The 16971-nt window shown below is 38.4% G+C and overlaps 2 protein-coding genes across 6 annotated transcripts in view; both read right to left on the bottom strand.

Annotated features, from left to right (window-relative positions):
• ERICH3 (glutamate rich 3) overlaps positions 1 to 5235 on the bottom strand; it is a 56496-nt gene extending 51261 nt beyond the window's left edge. Inside the window, exons 1-2 of the mRNA XM_026074479.1 lie at positions 5207 to 5235; positions 4746 to 4769 (exon numbers count right to left, since the gene is read on the bottom strand). Coding sequence (XP_025930264.1) covers positions 4746 to 4769; positions 5207 to 5235 — 53 coding nt within the window. The remainder of the gene's footprint in view (positions 1 to 4745; positions 4770 to 5206) is intronic.
• Positions 5236 to 5849: 614 nt separating this feature from the next.
• Positions 5850 to 16971, bottom strand: part of CRYZ (crystallin zeta) — a 12633-nt gene continuing 1511 nt past the window's right edge. The window contains exons 2-11 of one of the 5 annotated variants that reach the window (XM_026074537.1): positions 15618 to 15751; positions 15162 to 15314; positions 13509 to 13672; positions 12699 to 12750; positions 10443 to 10592; positions 9923 to 10024; positions 9734 to 9829; positions 9284 to 9465; positions 6799 to 6875; positions 5850 to 6113 (exon numbers count right to left, since the gene is read on the bottom strand). In XM_026074537.1, coding sequence (XP_025930322.1) covers positions 9304 to 9465; positions 9734 to 9829; positions 9923 to 10024; positions 10443 to 10592; positions 12699 to 12750; positions 13509 to 13672; positions 15162 to 15314; positions 15618 to 15751 — 1013 coding nt within the window. In that variant the 3' untranslated portion in view covers positions 5850 to 6113; positions 6799 to 6875; positions 9284 to 9303. Of the gene's footprint in view, positions 6114 to 6666; positions 6876 to 7157; positions 9466 to 9733; positions 9830 to 9922; positions 10025 to 10442; positions 10593 to 12698; positions 12751 to 13508; positions 13673 to 15161; positions 15315 to 15617; positions 15752 to 16838; positions 16966 to 16971 lie in introns of those variants that run through there. The other 4 variants (XM_026074540.1, XM_026074538.1, XM_026074539.1 and 1 more) reach the window with 4 other exon arrangements.

Genomic DNA, 16971 nt, shown 5'->3' with positions numbered 1-16971 from the left:
CGAGCCGCCCCGCGGAGACCGCTCGGCGCCCGCCACGGCCTGACGGGGCCCGGGGTGACTACGAGCAGCGACAGCTTCCCTGCCCGACTCACCCGCCCCAGCACGGGAAAGGATTTTACTGTCTTCAGTTCTTCCATGCTCTTCGCCACCTGCACTTAGTATTTAATTGCCTTTTGTAAGGAAAGCAGCTGTCAAGGACTTTAATGTCCTCCTRAATTTCTATCTTCACTACCCTTTACTTAAGTCTCACTAACTTATTGGATCACGCTGTAGCACAGGATGGAGCTGGGAACACACACAGGGGCCCCCAGGATTACAAAAGAGAGGGAGCAGCGTTAATTACTAGAGAGTGATGAGAAAAGGCGGCATTTCTTTGGGGTACAAGGAKATTAACACACGTCAAATGCTTTTCAGAAGCACCCCCGTCTTCTCTCCTTCAGAAACAGCTGCAGCAGCAGTTCCCGCACTGGCACGTGTGCCCAAGCTGCGGGTTTTGAACCTAAGACTCCCTCCTCTGTACGTAGGAAGGCCGGCACAAACGGCACCTCTGCAGCCATTCCCACTGCTCAGCGGTAGCCAGGCGGACAGCTTCGGAACGGCTGTTGTAGAGCACCTGGAAGCATGATTCTGCCTCATGCCATTCTGGGGATCCTCATCCTCGCCTCCTGCTCCATCCTTGGTTTGTTGGGTTTTTTTCCCTTCCCCTCTCCTCAAGGGAGGGGACATGCCCTAAAAGGACAACTGCACCACGGCTTCTCTAGGTYGACATATTCTCTGGAGATGGGGTGGCTTACACTGCCAGATACACCTGAATGATTATGCAGAAATGAAGGAACTGGCAAATAAGGGCGCTAATAAATTTAGCTGCAGCAGTTTTGGAGGTTACCTAGCCCAGACGATTGCCCCTCCCATGGACATTAGTGTCTCTGTAATAGAGAGCGGATTGAAACACCCATAGTCTCATGGAGTGGTCTCAACCACTCCAACTCGCAGACCACCAGCAAACGGGGTTTGCACTGATATGGCTTGGACTTCCATAGCTGAGTCACGGGCAAACGTGTGCCCCCCCRCTTGGCACACCAGAGGTGGCGATATCCTACACTATTGCAACTACACCCCAGCCTAAGATCCATAACACCACCAGCAACACACTTGGATCTCTCCAACGCACATCCCTCACCTGCAGCCTGAGAGCGCCCCCACAGYTTCCCCACTCCTTCCTGTACTTTGTGTTCAGTGCTAAGCCCTTATTTTGATTCACCACATCATTGTTTTTTTCCCCAATATTAAAACTCCCCCTTCCACTCATGTGATGCAGTCAAAAGAATTCACTGTTATACTACATTTCTTCCCATAACTGTCTAAATTTTGCCTTCTTATTCTGCTAGATTACCTTTGCACAGCAAAGCTAGCAGTGTAACAAAATGATAGAACTACTCTGACACCTTCTGGTGAGAAACCCTGAAACAAACACTACCCTTGCTAACAGCAGCAACATGTRCAGACAAGAAAACTCTGCTCTGAATTTTCTCTCTCAAAGTTAGCTACAATACAGAGGCAGCACTAAGCAAGTGAGGAGTCAGCATAAATAATAAAATTCTCATTCATGTAACACCCCCCGACCAACTGAAGGGGCACTAGTGAGGACAGGATGCTAGAAACTAAAGGACTATATAAAGGACTTTCAAGTAAGAAAACAATAGTTCATTTTAAAGCTCAACTAATAAAAGACCAGGATGCGGATGTTGCTCCTGAACAGCCTGGGATATCTAACCAGAAGATGTTGCAAGCAAGAGAAATATGTCTCTGGGTTAGTGAACCTGCACATCTTTGAGAAAAAGTAGTTATGATTAAAAAAAAAAAAAAATCTATCTTCAAATCAAGGCTTGTAATAGTCAGAAAGATCCATCTCTAATCAGATCGATGCAGCCTTTTGGTTKCTGGGAACTCCCATATTCTAGTCTCAGTGGATTCCCTGACCCAAGCAAAGGGTAAATGCTACCTATTGAAGCATGTACACAACAATACATTTGTTTGAAGTGCTTCCTTTTAATATTCTGCTTAATATAAAGAAAGTTCCCTGAGCTCCACAAACAGATAGCTTCAGTAACTGGGATCCTAACAAGAGACCTTCTGTGCAGTACTTCTGACAATTTATAATCCTGTGCACCCCACTTACTAAGTCTGGAAACAATCATGCAAGTTTATTTCGCTATTGTTTTCCTGTCACTCCACAGAGGCATGCCCAAAAATTAGAAGAGACGTCAAAAATAAGCATTGCTGATACAGCAGAGACCTGTAGGTTTAAAGATTTTACTACCTTTTTGCTATTTATCTACATGGCATTGCCATTTTTCTTACTTATTCTTGAAGTTTCACATCCTATATTATGTGCTCCCCCGCATCAATGATAATAACAGCATCGCTTTCAAGAGGAACGTGCGAATTGAATGCTGCTGTGTACTGTAATAAAAATCCAATACGACTGAATGTAACAAGCTGACACAGGTCAAGAACAGCAGCGAACAATTGCATCCCACTGACAGTAATTCAGATAGTTACTACAGACATCTCCCTCCAACCCTTTCTTCTCCTCCCCCAACCCTTACATWCCTTACTGCCTTCTCTAAAAACTTTACATAGCCTAAATGAACACTGTTCAAGCACGAGCAGAGTGCCCAATTCTTTCCAGAGTTTCTGTGTGTGACAGACATTCAACTAAGAGATTGTCACCTCACAAGCATTATACTAGAGTTCGGTGAACTGTGATGAAAAGAATGTTTATGAGAGTCTGATACCCCGTCACCAAATGAAGCTAGCCTTGCCACTGGGGTTGCAAGATGCTCGACTATAGGTCTGAGCGCAAAAGTGTCAGCAAATTGCTTTCTTGAAATTACAGACATTTTTTGCTTTGAAATGTTTTAAAATTGGTATTTTCTAGTTTTAGAAACTCCCTGCTTCTAATCGCAGCACTGGCTATGGGTCTCCATTCACCCTTCTGTAAAATTAGGATAATCATATTTGCTTATTTCAGAGGCTGCAAGAGGATTAACTGCTTTTTAYACCATGTTTTGAATATATGAAGTGCTAGCAAGCACAAAATATTATTTAGCCTTCAGAGATGCATTTGGTGACATACTGTGAGTGATTGTTTATAAAGGAATTCATGAGCATTCCTCAAGAACACAACATGACAAGATTCTTCAATTTATTTAGGGATGGAATCCTAGAAAGAAGATTTATTCCTCCCTGCCCTCCCCTGCCCCTCTGTAGCTGAAAGCTGTTTAATAGCCTGGTCATTCTTTGGTGGGAAAACAAGCTGCAGTATTGATACATGCATTTTAAGACCTGTGTCTAGTTGTCACATCATATACCCTGACCACCATGTTTTCAAACAATGCTGATACATTTGCATTCAGACTGTTTTACATGAACAATCTCCATTCAGCTATTCTGTTTGCACACAGCAACCCAGGCTTTACACAGACAAACAACTCTGCCACTTTCCAATACCTATTTAAAAGTTAGAGTGAATTASTTTGATCCAAAAGGCAACTTCTAATAGAGGCCCTAACCCATCCTATGTTTTGTACCTGTAATTAGATGCTTCTACCTGCTCTGCAAATCAAAACTTTTGCTGTCTTTGGTACATGTTGGCATTGGCATTCCAGATTCTCAACACAAAGCCCAAATCCCAAATTTAAAAATAATAATAATATTTAAAAGCATACAGTGTATAAGGAAACTGTACATTATTGATCTGCACATCATCTTCACAGTTATATCCATTATTAATTGTTACTCTTACCTGCTATTTAGTACCTTAACATTAAGCAAAGTATAACTTTTTCCAACAGTGTCCTCGAGGGGGAAATGCAGATTTCCTACATGCAATCACTACCTCAAACTGCATTCCGCCTGAATGAATAGGAATAATCAGCATCTTTTAGCTGAATAATCAGCTAGGAAATTACTTATCCATATTGCTCACGCTAGAGTAATCATTCTTTAACCTTCAAATTCAGAATAAGTAAAGATGAAGCTCCCTACTACTACAAAAAGTGCAACAGACAAGGAAACACTTTCTGTTCATTTGGGCATCTGCACAGCATTAAGGAATGAAATATCCTACTGTACCTGTGGGGATTAGGAGGCAGGGTACCAAATTATTGTTTTACTACAGTTGAATTCTCCTAATCCTTCTCTCTGCTACCAGCTATTTCCAAAAGCATTTACTGAAACATTAGTTTGTAAACATTAAGTCTAGAAATACTCTTAGTCTTCTCCCCCGGCAAAACAATCTTCCATTTGATGTAATGGCTTTAATGTAGGAGTGCTGTATGCTGTAAAAGCAAGCAGCAAAATTATGTATCCTTGTGTTTTGTAAAAACAGGAGAAGGGACTTGATATATGATACAAACGTGATCCAAATAGAACCTAAACTTATTAGCATACATAACTTGCCAGAAGGTTTATAACATCCTGAAACAATTATTTAACCCAACATAGCTAAACCACCTCACACTTACATTTGCACAGAAGAAATAGCATTCTAAACTAACTACTTCAGAAAACAGAGCTCAGGAAATTCACAAAAGCAATTATACGACAAACTGCTTGAAAGATAYGAGCACTAATTTCAGTAACCCAGGATGCTCTTTAAGTCTTGTGTTTAATAACAAGATTTAAAGTTGTAGTATCTTATCATCACCCACCTCCACCAGAAATACAAATATATTACTTACTTAGATACTGTTGAATTAATATTGCTGGAAAAAATATGTATATCTATGTATAGCAATATGTCTATCCATTTATGTCATTCTAAAAAAAAGAAAAAAAGATTCACTGGTAAGTTTAAATCATATGAGTAGCAGTACTGAGTAAAACTAACAAGGCATGAAAAAAAACAAAACCCCACTTTCCTCATCTGAAATAGCCTGACATTGCAAAACTGAATCTTGAACTTAGAATGGTCTCCTACCTGCTAAGAACTTAATTTAGGACACAGGAGATGCACTTACACAGGGACCAACTTGATGTTAGATAAAGTAAGTCTTCCTTGGAGATTACTGCACATTTCTTAACCTTACATTGCAAAAACATTCCTTGAAACTGAGACCTTGCTCTTTCAACATCAGTACTAATAAAACTAGTTTCATAAGTCTGAGTGTAAAGAGAGTCTTTCCTTTTTTGTGCTAGTTACCCAGTTATTGCCCACAAATTCACGTTCATGACCACCAAACCCACCGCAATACAATCTACACAACCACATATTTATCTCCAGGATGTCACTTGTCTCAAGTCTGAGTCCCAATTCCCAACTCGGAGAAGTGATGGAAATACCAGGTGCAGCTGAAGGACAGATGCCACAAACAAATCTGATGCCAGGCTTTCCTATAGTTGATTGATAACCCAAAACTGACCTTCAGTAAAGCTAACTTTAAAACTAAGAATATGAAAAATGCCTATAGATATTAAACTATTTGAATAAATATCAATGTTTATTTTTAATCTCACAGTCTCTGAGATTAAAAAATAACAAGCAACTGGGCAAAGAAGTTTCTGCAATAGTCTCATTAACTATGCTAGCTAGATTAGAAGTAGCGTGAACACGCATACTTCAACTGTCGTTACCCAAATCCACTCCAATGACAAAAATAAGTCTTTTTGCTAGAGCCTTAAAAACAGATTCTCTCTTGATTTCCATCTACTTACATACTCCACCATAAACAGGGTGCAAAAATACTTTCACCAATTTAGCAGATACAGCACAAGGGACACAGCTGGTGGAGAAGACCACATAAAACACTGAACTATCAATCTTTAGACCCCCTTACAGGCTTCATATCAAGATCCTTCTCTGCACTTGGCAGGTGGAAATAAAGCTATATTATCTCATTTCCAAGCCAGTATTTTGCATCTCTCTGCATAATTCAGTACAAGAGAAATCAAGTACAAAGACTGGATGCTTTCCGAGATAAAGGTTTTAAACAAGCTGGGACTGCAACAATTCTAATGATCCACCTCTTCCTGGTCTCCTCCAATGGGAAGTCTCTTGGTAAGAAGGAGGATCTTGCAGCAGACAGATGCTATCACTTGCAACATTTTCTCTGTAAAGAAGCCCAGAATTTTCAAAGACTTTTTTTAATATACCTAGTACTCAGACATTAATATGTCTACAAGCTTGGAAAATATTTCAATTCCAACTATTCTAAGAAAAAAAAATCCTACAAAAACAGAGATCAGGCACAGATTTTTCTTTTAATGATACAATTGTTCCCAGAGGACACACAGGTAAAATAACTAATAAATTTAGGGCCTAGAGATGATTAGTGAGTCAGGATTTGATTTCTCCCAACCGCACACTTCAAACAATTGTGGTCTGTTAAGCACTAAAACACAACATTAAAATTTGAGTGAGGGGCTTATGAAGAGACCGATTGTGGGGTCCTCTGTTACCTTAATATTTTAGTAACAAAACACAGAGAGAGGAAATATCTAGACACTCCAAATGTTTTTTTTTCAATTATTTTCTTCRTTTAGATTAAGCAAAATGTTAGCAGAAAGGAGTGCCTGTTCAGAGAAATCACAACTTAGAAAATGGTAGTGCGATGAAGTTATGAACCTGGAGAGCTCCGAGGAAATTGTACATRGATTCAGAGCACATGCGCTGATTTATAATACGATAACGCTGAACAAATCCAGACTGAACGTTACAAAGCAAGTAACTTCCATGGACAAGAAAAGCCTCTTTAGTAAGGACTCACTCTTCCTCAAAGAAACAGAAGAACTCACCCTTATCCTTGAGAAAAGTATTCTGGAGGTGATGACTTTGCTGTTCATTAGAGAATTATCCCATTAAAAGGAAGTGCCTGTAATATCAAACAGTATTTTGAGTGCAAAAGTTGTCAACATATCAAACACTCTCATTCTTTATTTGGACTGTATTTGGAACAACAATCTATTTTGCACTTTTCTGCAATTAACATGAAAAATCAGAAAGCTGTATGCACATCTGGCAGAGTTCAAAGGAATGACCCTGTCCCTGACAAGTGAGGCACTAACCAGGGTTTTATAGAGGATAACAAGGAAGAAGCTGTTCAGAAGAAAGCTTGGCAAGAAGCCTGATGGCTACCTTGCTGCAAGGTCATTTCCATTTATTTATTACAATCTGATGTTTAAAAATACATTACCCAAAATACAAAGTTCATGTCAAAAGTGGAAGGCAGGCCTGCATTTGAAAATAAACTTGACTTAAGGCAGAAGTTTAATTTCAAACAAGTAGTATTTCTTCACAGTCCCTGCACTGACAGGACTCTAGTCTTTCTTCTGGATAATATCAAGAGATTGCAGACTCTGTTAAGAAGAAAGTAGTCCATGTAGGCTAGCAGGTTTTGTTTGCATCTTTATTAAAAAGCTGTCCAAAACCCTTAAAATATCTCATTACATAACTAAGCAGGGCCCTCTCTTTGACTTAGTATATTTATAATACATTTATAAATATTGCACAGTATCATGTCTAAAGAGGTTCACAGGGAGTAATTTAAGAAAATTATTTCTAAAAACCAACACTGATCTAAAGAACTATCAATGATCAACTATCAAAATAATCTTTAACCTCAGCTTTCCAGTTCAATATACTGTAACAACTTTGTGTCATCTGAAGGATAGGTCAACCATATGTACAAAACAAATAATGCTAATTTTACCCATTAGAATTCAAACAGATTTTATACCAAATGTTAAAAGTGTGTAAATTTTAGAGAAAGAGCCTCTTCTAGCATATCACACTGCTCTCAGCTGAGAAATAAGAGAAACTGTGAAGCAAGATCTCAGTAACAAAGTCTGAAAACAGTCCAAGATTGCTTGATGTTTATAACTAACATGGAAAGATTCCAAGTGATGCCTTAGACATGCAAAACATCGCAGAGAAACAGCAATTTAAGGATTCAGAGACATTCAAAAAGGTAGAACATACTGTAAGCACTTGATAAGGCCAACAGCAGCATGTAATTATGCTGATCCAAGACCTGTGCTGCTGATAATCAGTGGCTATCATCTCTGATGCCCTAGTATTGTAATTCCTTCCATAAGCCTTGGACCAGCACTGCAATTACTAATGACTAGCACAAATTTGTTAATGTGCCCTGGGAAATTGGCAGGGCAACTCTTTCCTCATTTACTCAAACATGAAAGGAAATGCAGCTAACATGAACGAGCAAAACAAAATTTAAACATTTAGTATATTTTAATACTGATATCTCCTGCCAAGAGCACTAACTGGCAATTAAACCAAGATGGCTATAACAATTCTAGGACTAGTCCTAAACAACAGTATTGAGAGAGGAAAAGAAAAAAAAAAAGAAAAGAAAAAAGCCCAAACAACWAGCTCCATTCATCTCCATATCATTCTGAGACAACTGCTGAAAGTTGTAGTAATAGCTATGAATTGTCAAATACTAAGATCTCACTGGAGTACAGCCTTTTCCATTTATGAAGATAGCATGAATTCCTGATACTCATGAAAGCAGTGCAGCCTCTTTTCTTCTCTTTGTAGCCAGGGATTCAGGTAACTTTAAGTTTAAAAAAGGCTACAGAAAGAATTGAAGTCCCCTCTACCCAGCCATTTTCCCATCAAGGAATCAGCTGTTTCTGCCAASATGATCAGTTGCAAAGTAGCAAATATTGGCACAGTTTCAGAGTTATTGTCCCTTTGGATTAAACTAGGACACTTACACCTCAGATATGAAGTCAAGTACAGCAAAATAAAACTGCCTTTGTTTACACACAATGCATATTTGAGAGACACCATTCGAGCTGGAAAGTGAACTGTTTTGATATTCAAAGTTATGATTCCAAATAAATTCTGTGACAAAAGATGAATGAGAAAATTCTGTGGCTAAAGAATCTACAGAGACCTAGTCATATGCATTTTTCAGTCTGCTTAAAAATGCAGGCTGAAAGCTTCATTCTACACTACCTACTGCTTTCCAGCAGCCTGAACATAGTTTCAAGTAGAGCATTGAGTCAAGTTCTAGCTTAGGTATTAGTTTCCCCTCTGTCACAAGGCTATGCCAGCAAAGCTATTTTCATATCAGCCAAAAAAGCCACAAAAATTTTTTAAAGTATACGCAACTCTGTTTATTACAATCACAGAATAGATTGTTAATGAAATATATGCAAGTCACCATCTGCTGTTACTCTCAAACCTGATCAACAGTATGTTTTATAAAATATGTTCAATGAATCATGTAAGCAAAGGTGCAATTAGAACACCTACAAAAAAAATGGAAAAAGACTTTATGGAAGGAGCACCATCTTTCCTCTAGCACCACTGCTATGAATAATGTCTTCATGAGCCTTAGCTATATTCTCCAATGGATATTCGGAGCCTATTTCTGGTTTCAGCCAGCCAGCTTCTATACCATCAAGGACTGCTGCTGCACATTCATTTCTCTCCTCCTACGTATAATAAAGACAACATTTATCATAAGGTCTGTGCATTTTAGAGGAGTATTAAATAATTATGTAAGCATTAAACCAAGTTTTACAACTCAAAAATATTTTATGAGGTTCTGAGATTAAATCAAAAGGTAAAGAACAAAAATTATTTACATTTATTTAAATTATCCTGTTTTTTAAAATAAATAAACTATTTTAACCAGAAATAATAAGGTATTAGTATAGATCAACATGACATTCTTTAAAATAAAAATGATTGTTTTCTTACCTCAGTTGCAAGAAACAGACCAACTCCTATTATGCTAGATTCTTTACTCATAGTGTCTCTCGGATTTATCTCAATAGGACCTCTACAGCCCACAACCTGTTACAAGCCAATTAAAATACAGTTTAAGTTAAAATCGTTGAATTGGATTGCCAAATAGGCAAACTCAAGTCAATGACAGAAAATACTCACCATCACCCTTCCTGAATAAGACAACAGATGCAAGTCAGTAGCAAGATTGACGTTAGACAGCATTTCTATTATTATATCAACTCCTTTCGTCCCTGTGTATTCCTATATAGGATATAATACATTATTAAAATCACTCCAATGAATGTTTGGGTGCCTCTGCATATTTCTTATGCTACTGATGACACATTTTATAGTTCATTATTTAGATTTCATATACAGCCTTTATACTAAGACTGACAGCTAATAAGTTTACCATATTTTGATATGCTATCATACTGTGATTTGCTGAAATGGATGAGTTTCTAAATGCCCTTATCTGAGAAGAAAGATCAGATTTTCCAGCCTGGAAAAGTTTTCTATTGTGTAGAAATGAAAAAGGCAGTATACTATTACTCCTACATAAATCCATTTAAAAAAACTTCAGCAAACAGCTTTTCACATTGTATAAACATTAATAAGAAAAAATACATATTACATCACCTAGGTATGATACATAATTACCTTAACCTTACATAGTTACCTTAATCTTATCAATGTAATTAGCTTCTCTGTGATTAAATGCTTGGTGAGCACCATTCCTCAGAACCGTGTTCATGCCTTCCTCAGTTCCTGCTGTACCCAAAACCTTTAAACCACAAGCTCTGGCAATCTGACATGCTGCTATTCCCACCTGGGGGGGGGGGGGAAATGACAAAAAAAGTCACATCTCTTTCTTTAATATCTCCTTCTCTATTTTAAATTTAACATATTCTACCAGCAACTTGAAACATAACCATTTAAAAACTTGGCCTGGGAACTTTTTTTTTCCCCCCCACAATAAGTAAACTGGATGTTAAGGCTAGCCAAATAATCTTTAAAAAAGAAAAGGTGTTTTCATAGGCACAATGAAGGGGGTTTTTTAAATAGCTATCAGCATTTTATACAAATCCATGTAGAATGTTGCCTGTTAAAGTTGGAACATACATATTTGTACGTATAAAGCCAAAGAAAACAGTCTGCACCTTCTTCTCTTCCCAGAATCATCTGTTACTGATACCAGCATTACACACTGCAAAGAAAATCTGCAAGCACAAATCTTATTAACACTACTTCTGCATTTTTCACAAACAGATTAAATGATACCTTTAGAAACCAAATTTTCAGAATCTTGTGCCCATCTGATCCTTCAGAAGATGTTCAGAGATAAGGGATGCTTGCATAAAAACCTGACTTTGGCATCTACAATCCCTTAAGGCACACCAGTGACACCTCTTGGTTTTGCTTAGTTTCCATGGCATACAGAATGTGAAAACAAAACGAGGAAGAAACTGAAAAAAAGCACACTGCCTCTTTGGGATTTAGTCTCAAACTGCCAGCTTCCTGAAGCTATAGATTTGGCAGCCCACTGTACCAACCGTACAGCTCGATACCTCCTCCAGGATATGTTAAGATATGTACATTTTTATATTTTTGGTATTAAAAAATAAATAAGCAAAGGAGACCACAAAAACTCCACTCTGTGGCTCTGCTATTTAAACTTAACTTATGCATGTGAGTACCACACAGGGTAAAGGGACAGTCTTCTGGAAAAAATCCACCATGACCTGTCACAGTCCCCCATGTCTGGCCAGGCTCTAACCAACCTGTTCTGTTCGTCAAATGTGAACTTGTTTTTCAACAGCACATCATCAGTTTTCAACAAAATGAAAAAGCAAACACCATCAATTAAAATACGTCAGGCTGTTTCAATATAGAACAAAATTTTCAGTGAAAAATTCAAAAGGAGGCACATTTTTAAGGATCATTATGGAAATCAGCATCACTTGAAAGAAGAAAAGATGGAGCACAAACTGTCTTTTCACTTCAGTATATGCTTCAAACCTAGACATTTCTCACTGCTTCTGCAAATATTTCCATAACAAAGGTTACAAAACCACAGAAAAACAGATTTGCACAATATGCCTCTGTAAACCAAATTTAAGATATCTTTTCCAGAGGCATATAAAGTAGGTAAGAATAGAAACACTACATTTAGTTTATTGGGGAAAAAAAGAGGCTACCAGGCTGAATGCCGTTCCAGTATTTGACAGAGAGATTGAATTCCTCCTCCTATTTGACTGTCACMATCGCCTTTTTGCCGTCAACCAAATAATTCAGGAAAATTGACCAGTTTATAAAAGCTGTTCTGTCCTTTAGCAGAAGTTGAGCAAGAAAGTGCAGAATATGGAAGACAAACTAGAATGTTGTGTGAAAGTAATTTAATAGTAAAGAGTTTTGAAATTAGCTTGTCGTGAAAAAAAGGGGAACTAGATGCCTAATTCACATATTATTCAGACATGAATTTTTATATTCCAGTATCTCTCCCTGTGCAGCTAGCTGTTAGCCAATAGATAAAAAATATCTCAGAAAGGCATAGTAGTTATGCACCAGTGACGACTACTCAGAGAACTGAGAACATCTTGCACCCGTTTAAAACTGCAGCTTTTTGCTCTTCGCTTTGTTTGAGATAGACTGGCTATACAGCTTCTGGATCAACTTTCAACTGCAGCAGTATGTTTACTATGCACCCCTCTGCATTAGTGGCCTTATGCAACCATTCAAGCAGTTTCATAGAGTTACTTCGGAAAACACAGTCTGCTTTAAAAAAAGAAGTATCCTAAAGCATCTGAAAGGAAAACCTAATTTTGATAATCAGCTTCTTGATATAGATGCGAATGTAAATCACATCACAGCCTAAAGCAGATACAAAGACAGAAAACAATGTTTCTTGTAACTTGCAGATTCTTGAAATACTTACTCCCCCACTCGCACCATGGACTAGCACACTTTCCCCTGCTTTGGCACGTCCTCTGAATGACAAAACAAATTACTATGAATAAAATAATCATAAAATATCAGATTACATACAGTGACATCTAATCCCTTCTTTCTCACTAGTTTCACACAGAATGAACAAGGAAACAGTATAAACCATAMAATTCATAAATTTAAGTAATATGTAAATTAAGCCATCATGCAACCAGCAGCAAGTAACAGCCTGATACTGAAACCTGATTCAAGATCTTCACCTGTTCCAGATCTTAAAATAAACCACACCAGCTCTGCTCATTTGTTCTACCACACTAAACCAGATTTCCAACTCTCATCCAGCTGACAAGGGACTCTGGCTTCTACTCATTATCCTGTTCCGCAGCGACAGACTGGACCACATACACAAGAACTGTAGTGTGTTAATAACTCCGGCAGAGGCTCGCAAAGTAAACACATGGGTCTGCTCTACAGCGTAGTGCCAGTTCAACTGAGAAAGGACAACTAGTCTCATTTCTCCTCCCCAGGTAAAATACTGATGAGTACTGAAAAGAGTTGCATTTTATTACATGATGCAAACTGAAGGAGCCTTTCCAAGAAATACTTAACAGAATAATACAGTCAATAATCTCTATGTCACAGTTACCTGGCAATTCCATCAGTTTAACAAATTTAACTTAAGTCTTTAAATCATTCCATACCCATTGATCCCCTCTCATTTTACAGAATAATAAAAGTATGGGCTTCATTATTTTAAATATTCAAAAGCAAAATACACAAGCTAGATTTGGCATCTTACTTTTGGAAAAGAGCACGGTAAGCAGTGAAATAGGGTATTCCAATTGCTGCACCTTGCTTGAAGTCCAATTTATCCGACAAAGGAAAGACTCTATTAGCTGCAGCGACTGTATAATCTGCATATCCACCAGAGATGGTATCAACAGTAAAAACCCTGTCACCCTTCTGTAAAGGGAGGGAAAGAAAATTATTAATAATTATTAATAATTTCCCTTATATTTTCCTTAATAAACATTAAGGACCAGTTCACAGAAGTTTATTTTTTCTAAAAACTTTTCTGTTAAAAATCTCAGGGATTTTTATACATGYTAATACACACAATAAATGCAACACAAACCATATATTTAGATTTAAGGGTCATAATTATATCCCCTGCTCTACAGTGTAACATGCAAATCTACTGCCTCATTAATATTAGCATTAATGAAACTGAACACTAAAGAATTCCATCCACAAGCTCCAAATGAAAAACTTCAAAACGTTTTACAATGACCACAGAAACAGTTCTTAACTATTTTCATTTAAAAATATATATACACTCTTAATATACCCTAAGGTAGCTAAATATTGCCACTGTTCTTCAACAGGGAATATTCAAAGCAGCAATTCAGTAGGTTATACAGGAAGTACATCTCTCAGTGTACTTTATGTGTGTGCGCATGTGTGTGCATCTAACATTTATTTCAGTCCTCAGACTTCAGTTATTACCAACCATGCAGAAATCTACGTGACAGTACAGCTATTTCTCAAGCATTATGAGTAAGCAAATGAAATGAATTGGCTGGTCCTCTATTCAGCATTTTCAAGATGTTTGTCTATAGCAAATATTGCTCTCACCTTCTCTCTCTTTCATTCAAGCAAATCATCATGATTTTCATAAAAACAAAAAGCAAACATAATGGATATATGAGATAAGAAAATATGAACAAACACGATCTTTCTGGGTAACAAATCTGTCATTTCTCAAGCAAGAGTCACTCAAATTCGAAGTGAGGAAATTCCAGTATCTTTTCCCCAACACGATTTTAACTACAATTTATAAGTTTGTCTGAGACCAACAATCTAACGACTTGAAAGGAAGAACTGATCTAAAAACTGAGTAAACCTCATAGATACCTTTTAGCAATTGGAGAAGTTCCTTCTCCTGTCCCAAGAGTTTTAGACTAGAGTAATAAAGTATTTGAACAGACTTATTAACAAATATGTAATTCAAACAGGGTTTTTTTTAGAAGTCAGTAAAATAAAAGCTATTCCCATTTTCCCACAACTTTACAGAAGTTTTTTCAGTTCTGCATGAAATTATTACCTCACACAGAAAGCATCCAACTTTTAATATTTCTGTGATACTATATGAAATACTTCTGAAACACAGCTTTTGTACACCAGATCTCATTGCTTTATAGGAATAGACTGAATTGCCACTTCCCGAGACCTTGTAACTCTTCAAGCTACACAGAGCATGAAGAACTTCCCCACAGTTCAGTCTGCAGACTCCAAATTGCTAACATGAGCCTGTTGCATGTTTTTAACAGCCAATGACGGTGTAATCCCCTACGTTAAATGCTTACAGGCAACACATATAGCTACAATAGTATAGTAACCATGCAAGGAAGATGCATAAACAAATCCCAATTAAAACGCAAAGTATAAATACCTTGAATGCAGTCACATGTTCCCCAACACYTTCAATAACACCAGCCACATCTGAGCCAGGAGTATAAGGTAAAGCTGGTTTTCTAGCATAAGCTCCAGAACGAATATATGTCTCCACAGGATTTACCCCACAGGCATGGACTTTAATTAATACCTGAAAAAGAAGATGCTTGTTAAATAATAATTAAAAAGATACAAAACTTAGAATCCACAGCAGTGTATTAAAAGCTTACTGTTGAACTGAAAACATTTCAGAAAATCCTTTATATGGAATATGTAACTCATATCACAGTAAAAAGAAAAAAATGTTAAACGTGATGCCTGAGGCGGTATGTGAATAGGCTGATCAACAGCTACAAATTCAGGATGAAGAAGTTAGGCTTTGTATAATTTACTCAATTCCCACTAGAGGTGGGATATCATTCAATATCATTATTTCAGTTCAGAGAACTCATACCTGATTTTCTTTTGGAACAGGAATTAAGACATCTGACTGGAGTTTCAGCACTTCAGGGCCACCAAATTCAAAAACTCTGACAGCTCTCATCATATTTCTTGCCATTGCCATAGTAATTTGAATGATTCGAATATCTGAAAAAAAAAATACTTTATTGGCTTCACAATTTATTTTGCACCTTCAAAACAAAGGAATCGAACAACCTCCTCTCAAGCAACTGATTAAATCAAGGCTCACTAGTGATTTAAATTGCAGCCTTTCATTTTACAAATCCTGCAAAAGGCAAAAAATTAACCCTATCATTTGTAGGACTTCATGGGTAATAAAGAGAATCACATGCAAAAAATTTATCTTTAGTGGTATTTCTGCAATAGCTCCTGTGAACACTGCACTGGCTACCACACCTGCAGAGAGGTACGGTACTTTGGAGAAAAACATTGATAATTTACTATTATGTTCCTAGGAAATATATTTTGAGTTGCTGACAAAAAGCCTTTCCTACGTTGGCTGACTGGCTAATCTGACCAATATTCCAGTGCCTGTTCCCGGTTACTATTTAAGTTATAGGCAATTATCTTTGAAAGGTCGTAGTGATCGGGAAAGCTTCCGGAGGACTGGAAGAAAGCAAGCGTCGCCGCTGCCTCGAAGAAGGGCAAGGAGGAGGATCTGGGGAACCACAGGCCGGCCAGCCTCACCTCCGTCCCGGGAGGGCGATGGGGCAAATCGGCCTGGAAACAGCTTCCAGTGCCTGGGAACGGTCAGCACGGGTTTACCAAGGGGAAATCAAACCTCGCCGACCCGAYGGCCTTCTACAAGGAGGCGACCGGCCCGTCAGGCGAGGAGAGAGCCGGCGACACTGCCATCTCAGCTCTCGCAAGGCCTCCTGCTGCGTCCTCGCGGACAAGCTGACAAGCAACAGGCTCGGTAACCGGAGAGCGAGGAGGACTGAAAACGGGCCGAACTGCCCATTTTAGGAAAGTTGCTGTTTAGCAATATTTAGTTTCAAGAACAGCCAGCTTTAATTATAGCGAGTTGGATACGCAATCCAAGGGCTGCGTAGGCACACAATACTCGTGTGGCGACAAATTTAAAGCGTGCCGCTATAGCTCTAGGTCTTTAGCTTAAGCCTTTAAAAATATCACCCAGTATCAAAGGTCTGAAACTCAGACTTCTCTCTGAAGCGACAACCTTTTCCGTAACCTCTCTTTACGTATTAACTACCTCTAAAGCGGCCAGGACGGCAGAGACGGAACGAGCTTACAGCAGGCTACGCGCCCCCCCTGCCGGCGGGGGACGTTACACCCCGGCAGAAGCGGGGCGCACCCGGCGTAGCCGCGCGGGACGGGCCCGAGGC

Source organism: Apteryx rowi, unplaced genomic scaffold (genome assembly GCF_003343035.1).
Source record: "Apteryx rowi isolate R43461 unplaced genomic scaffold, aptRow1 scaffold_39, whole genome shotgun sequence".
NCBI lineage: Eukaryota > Metazoa > Chordata > Aves > Apterygiformes > Apterygidae > Apteryx > Apteryx rowi.
This window is presented reverse-complemented; position numbering and strand designations above follow the sequence as displayed.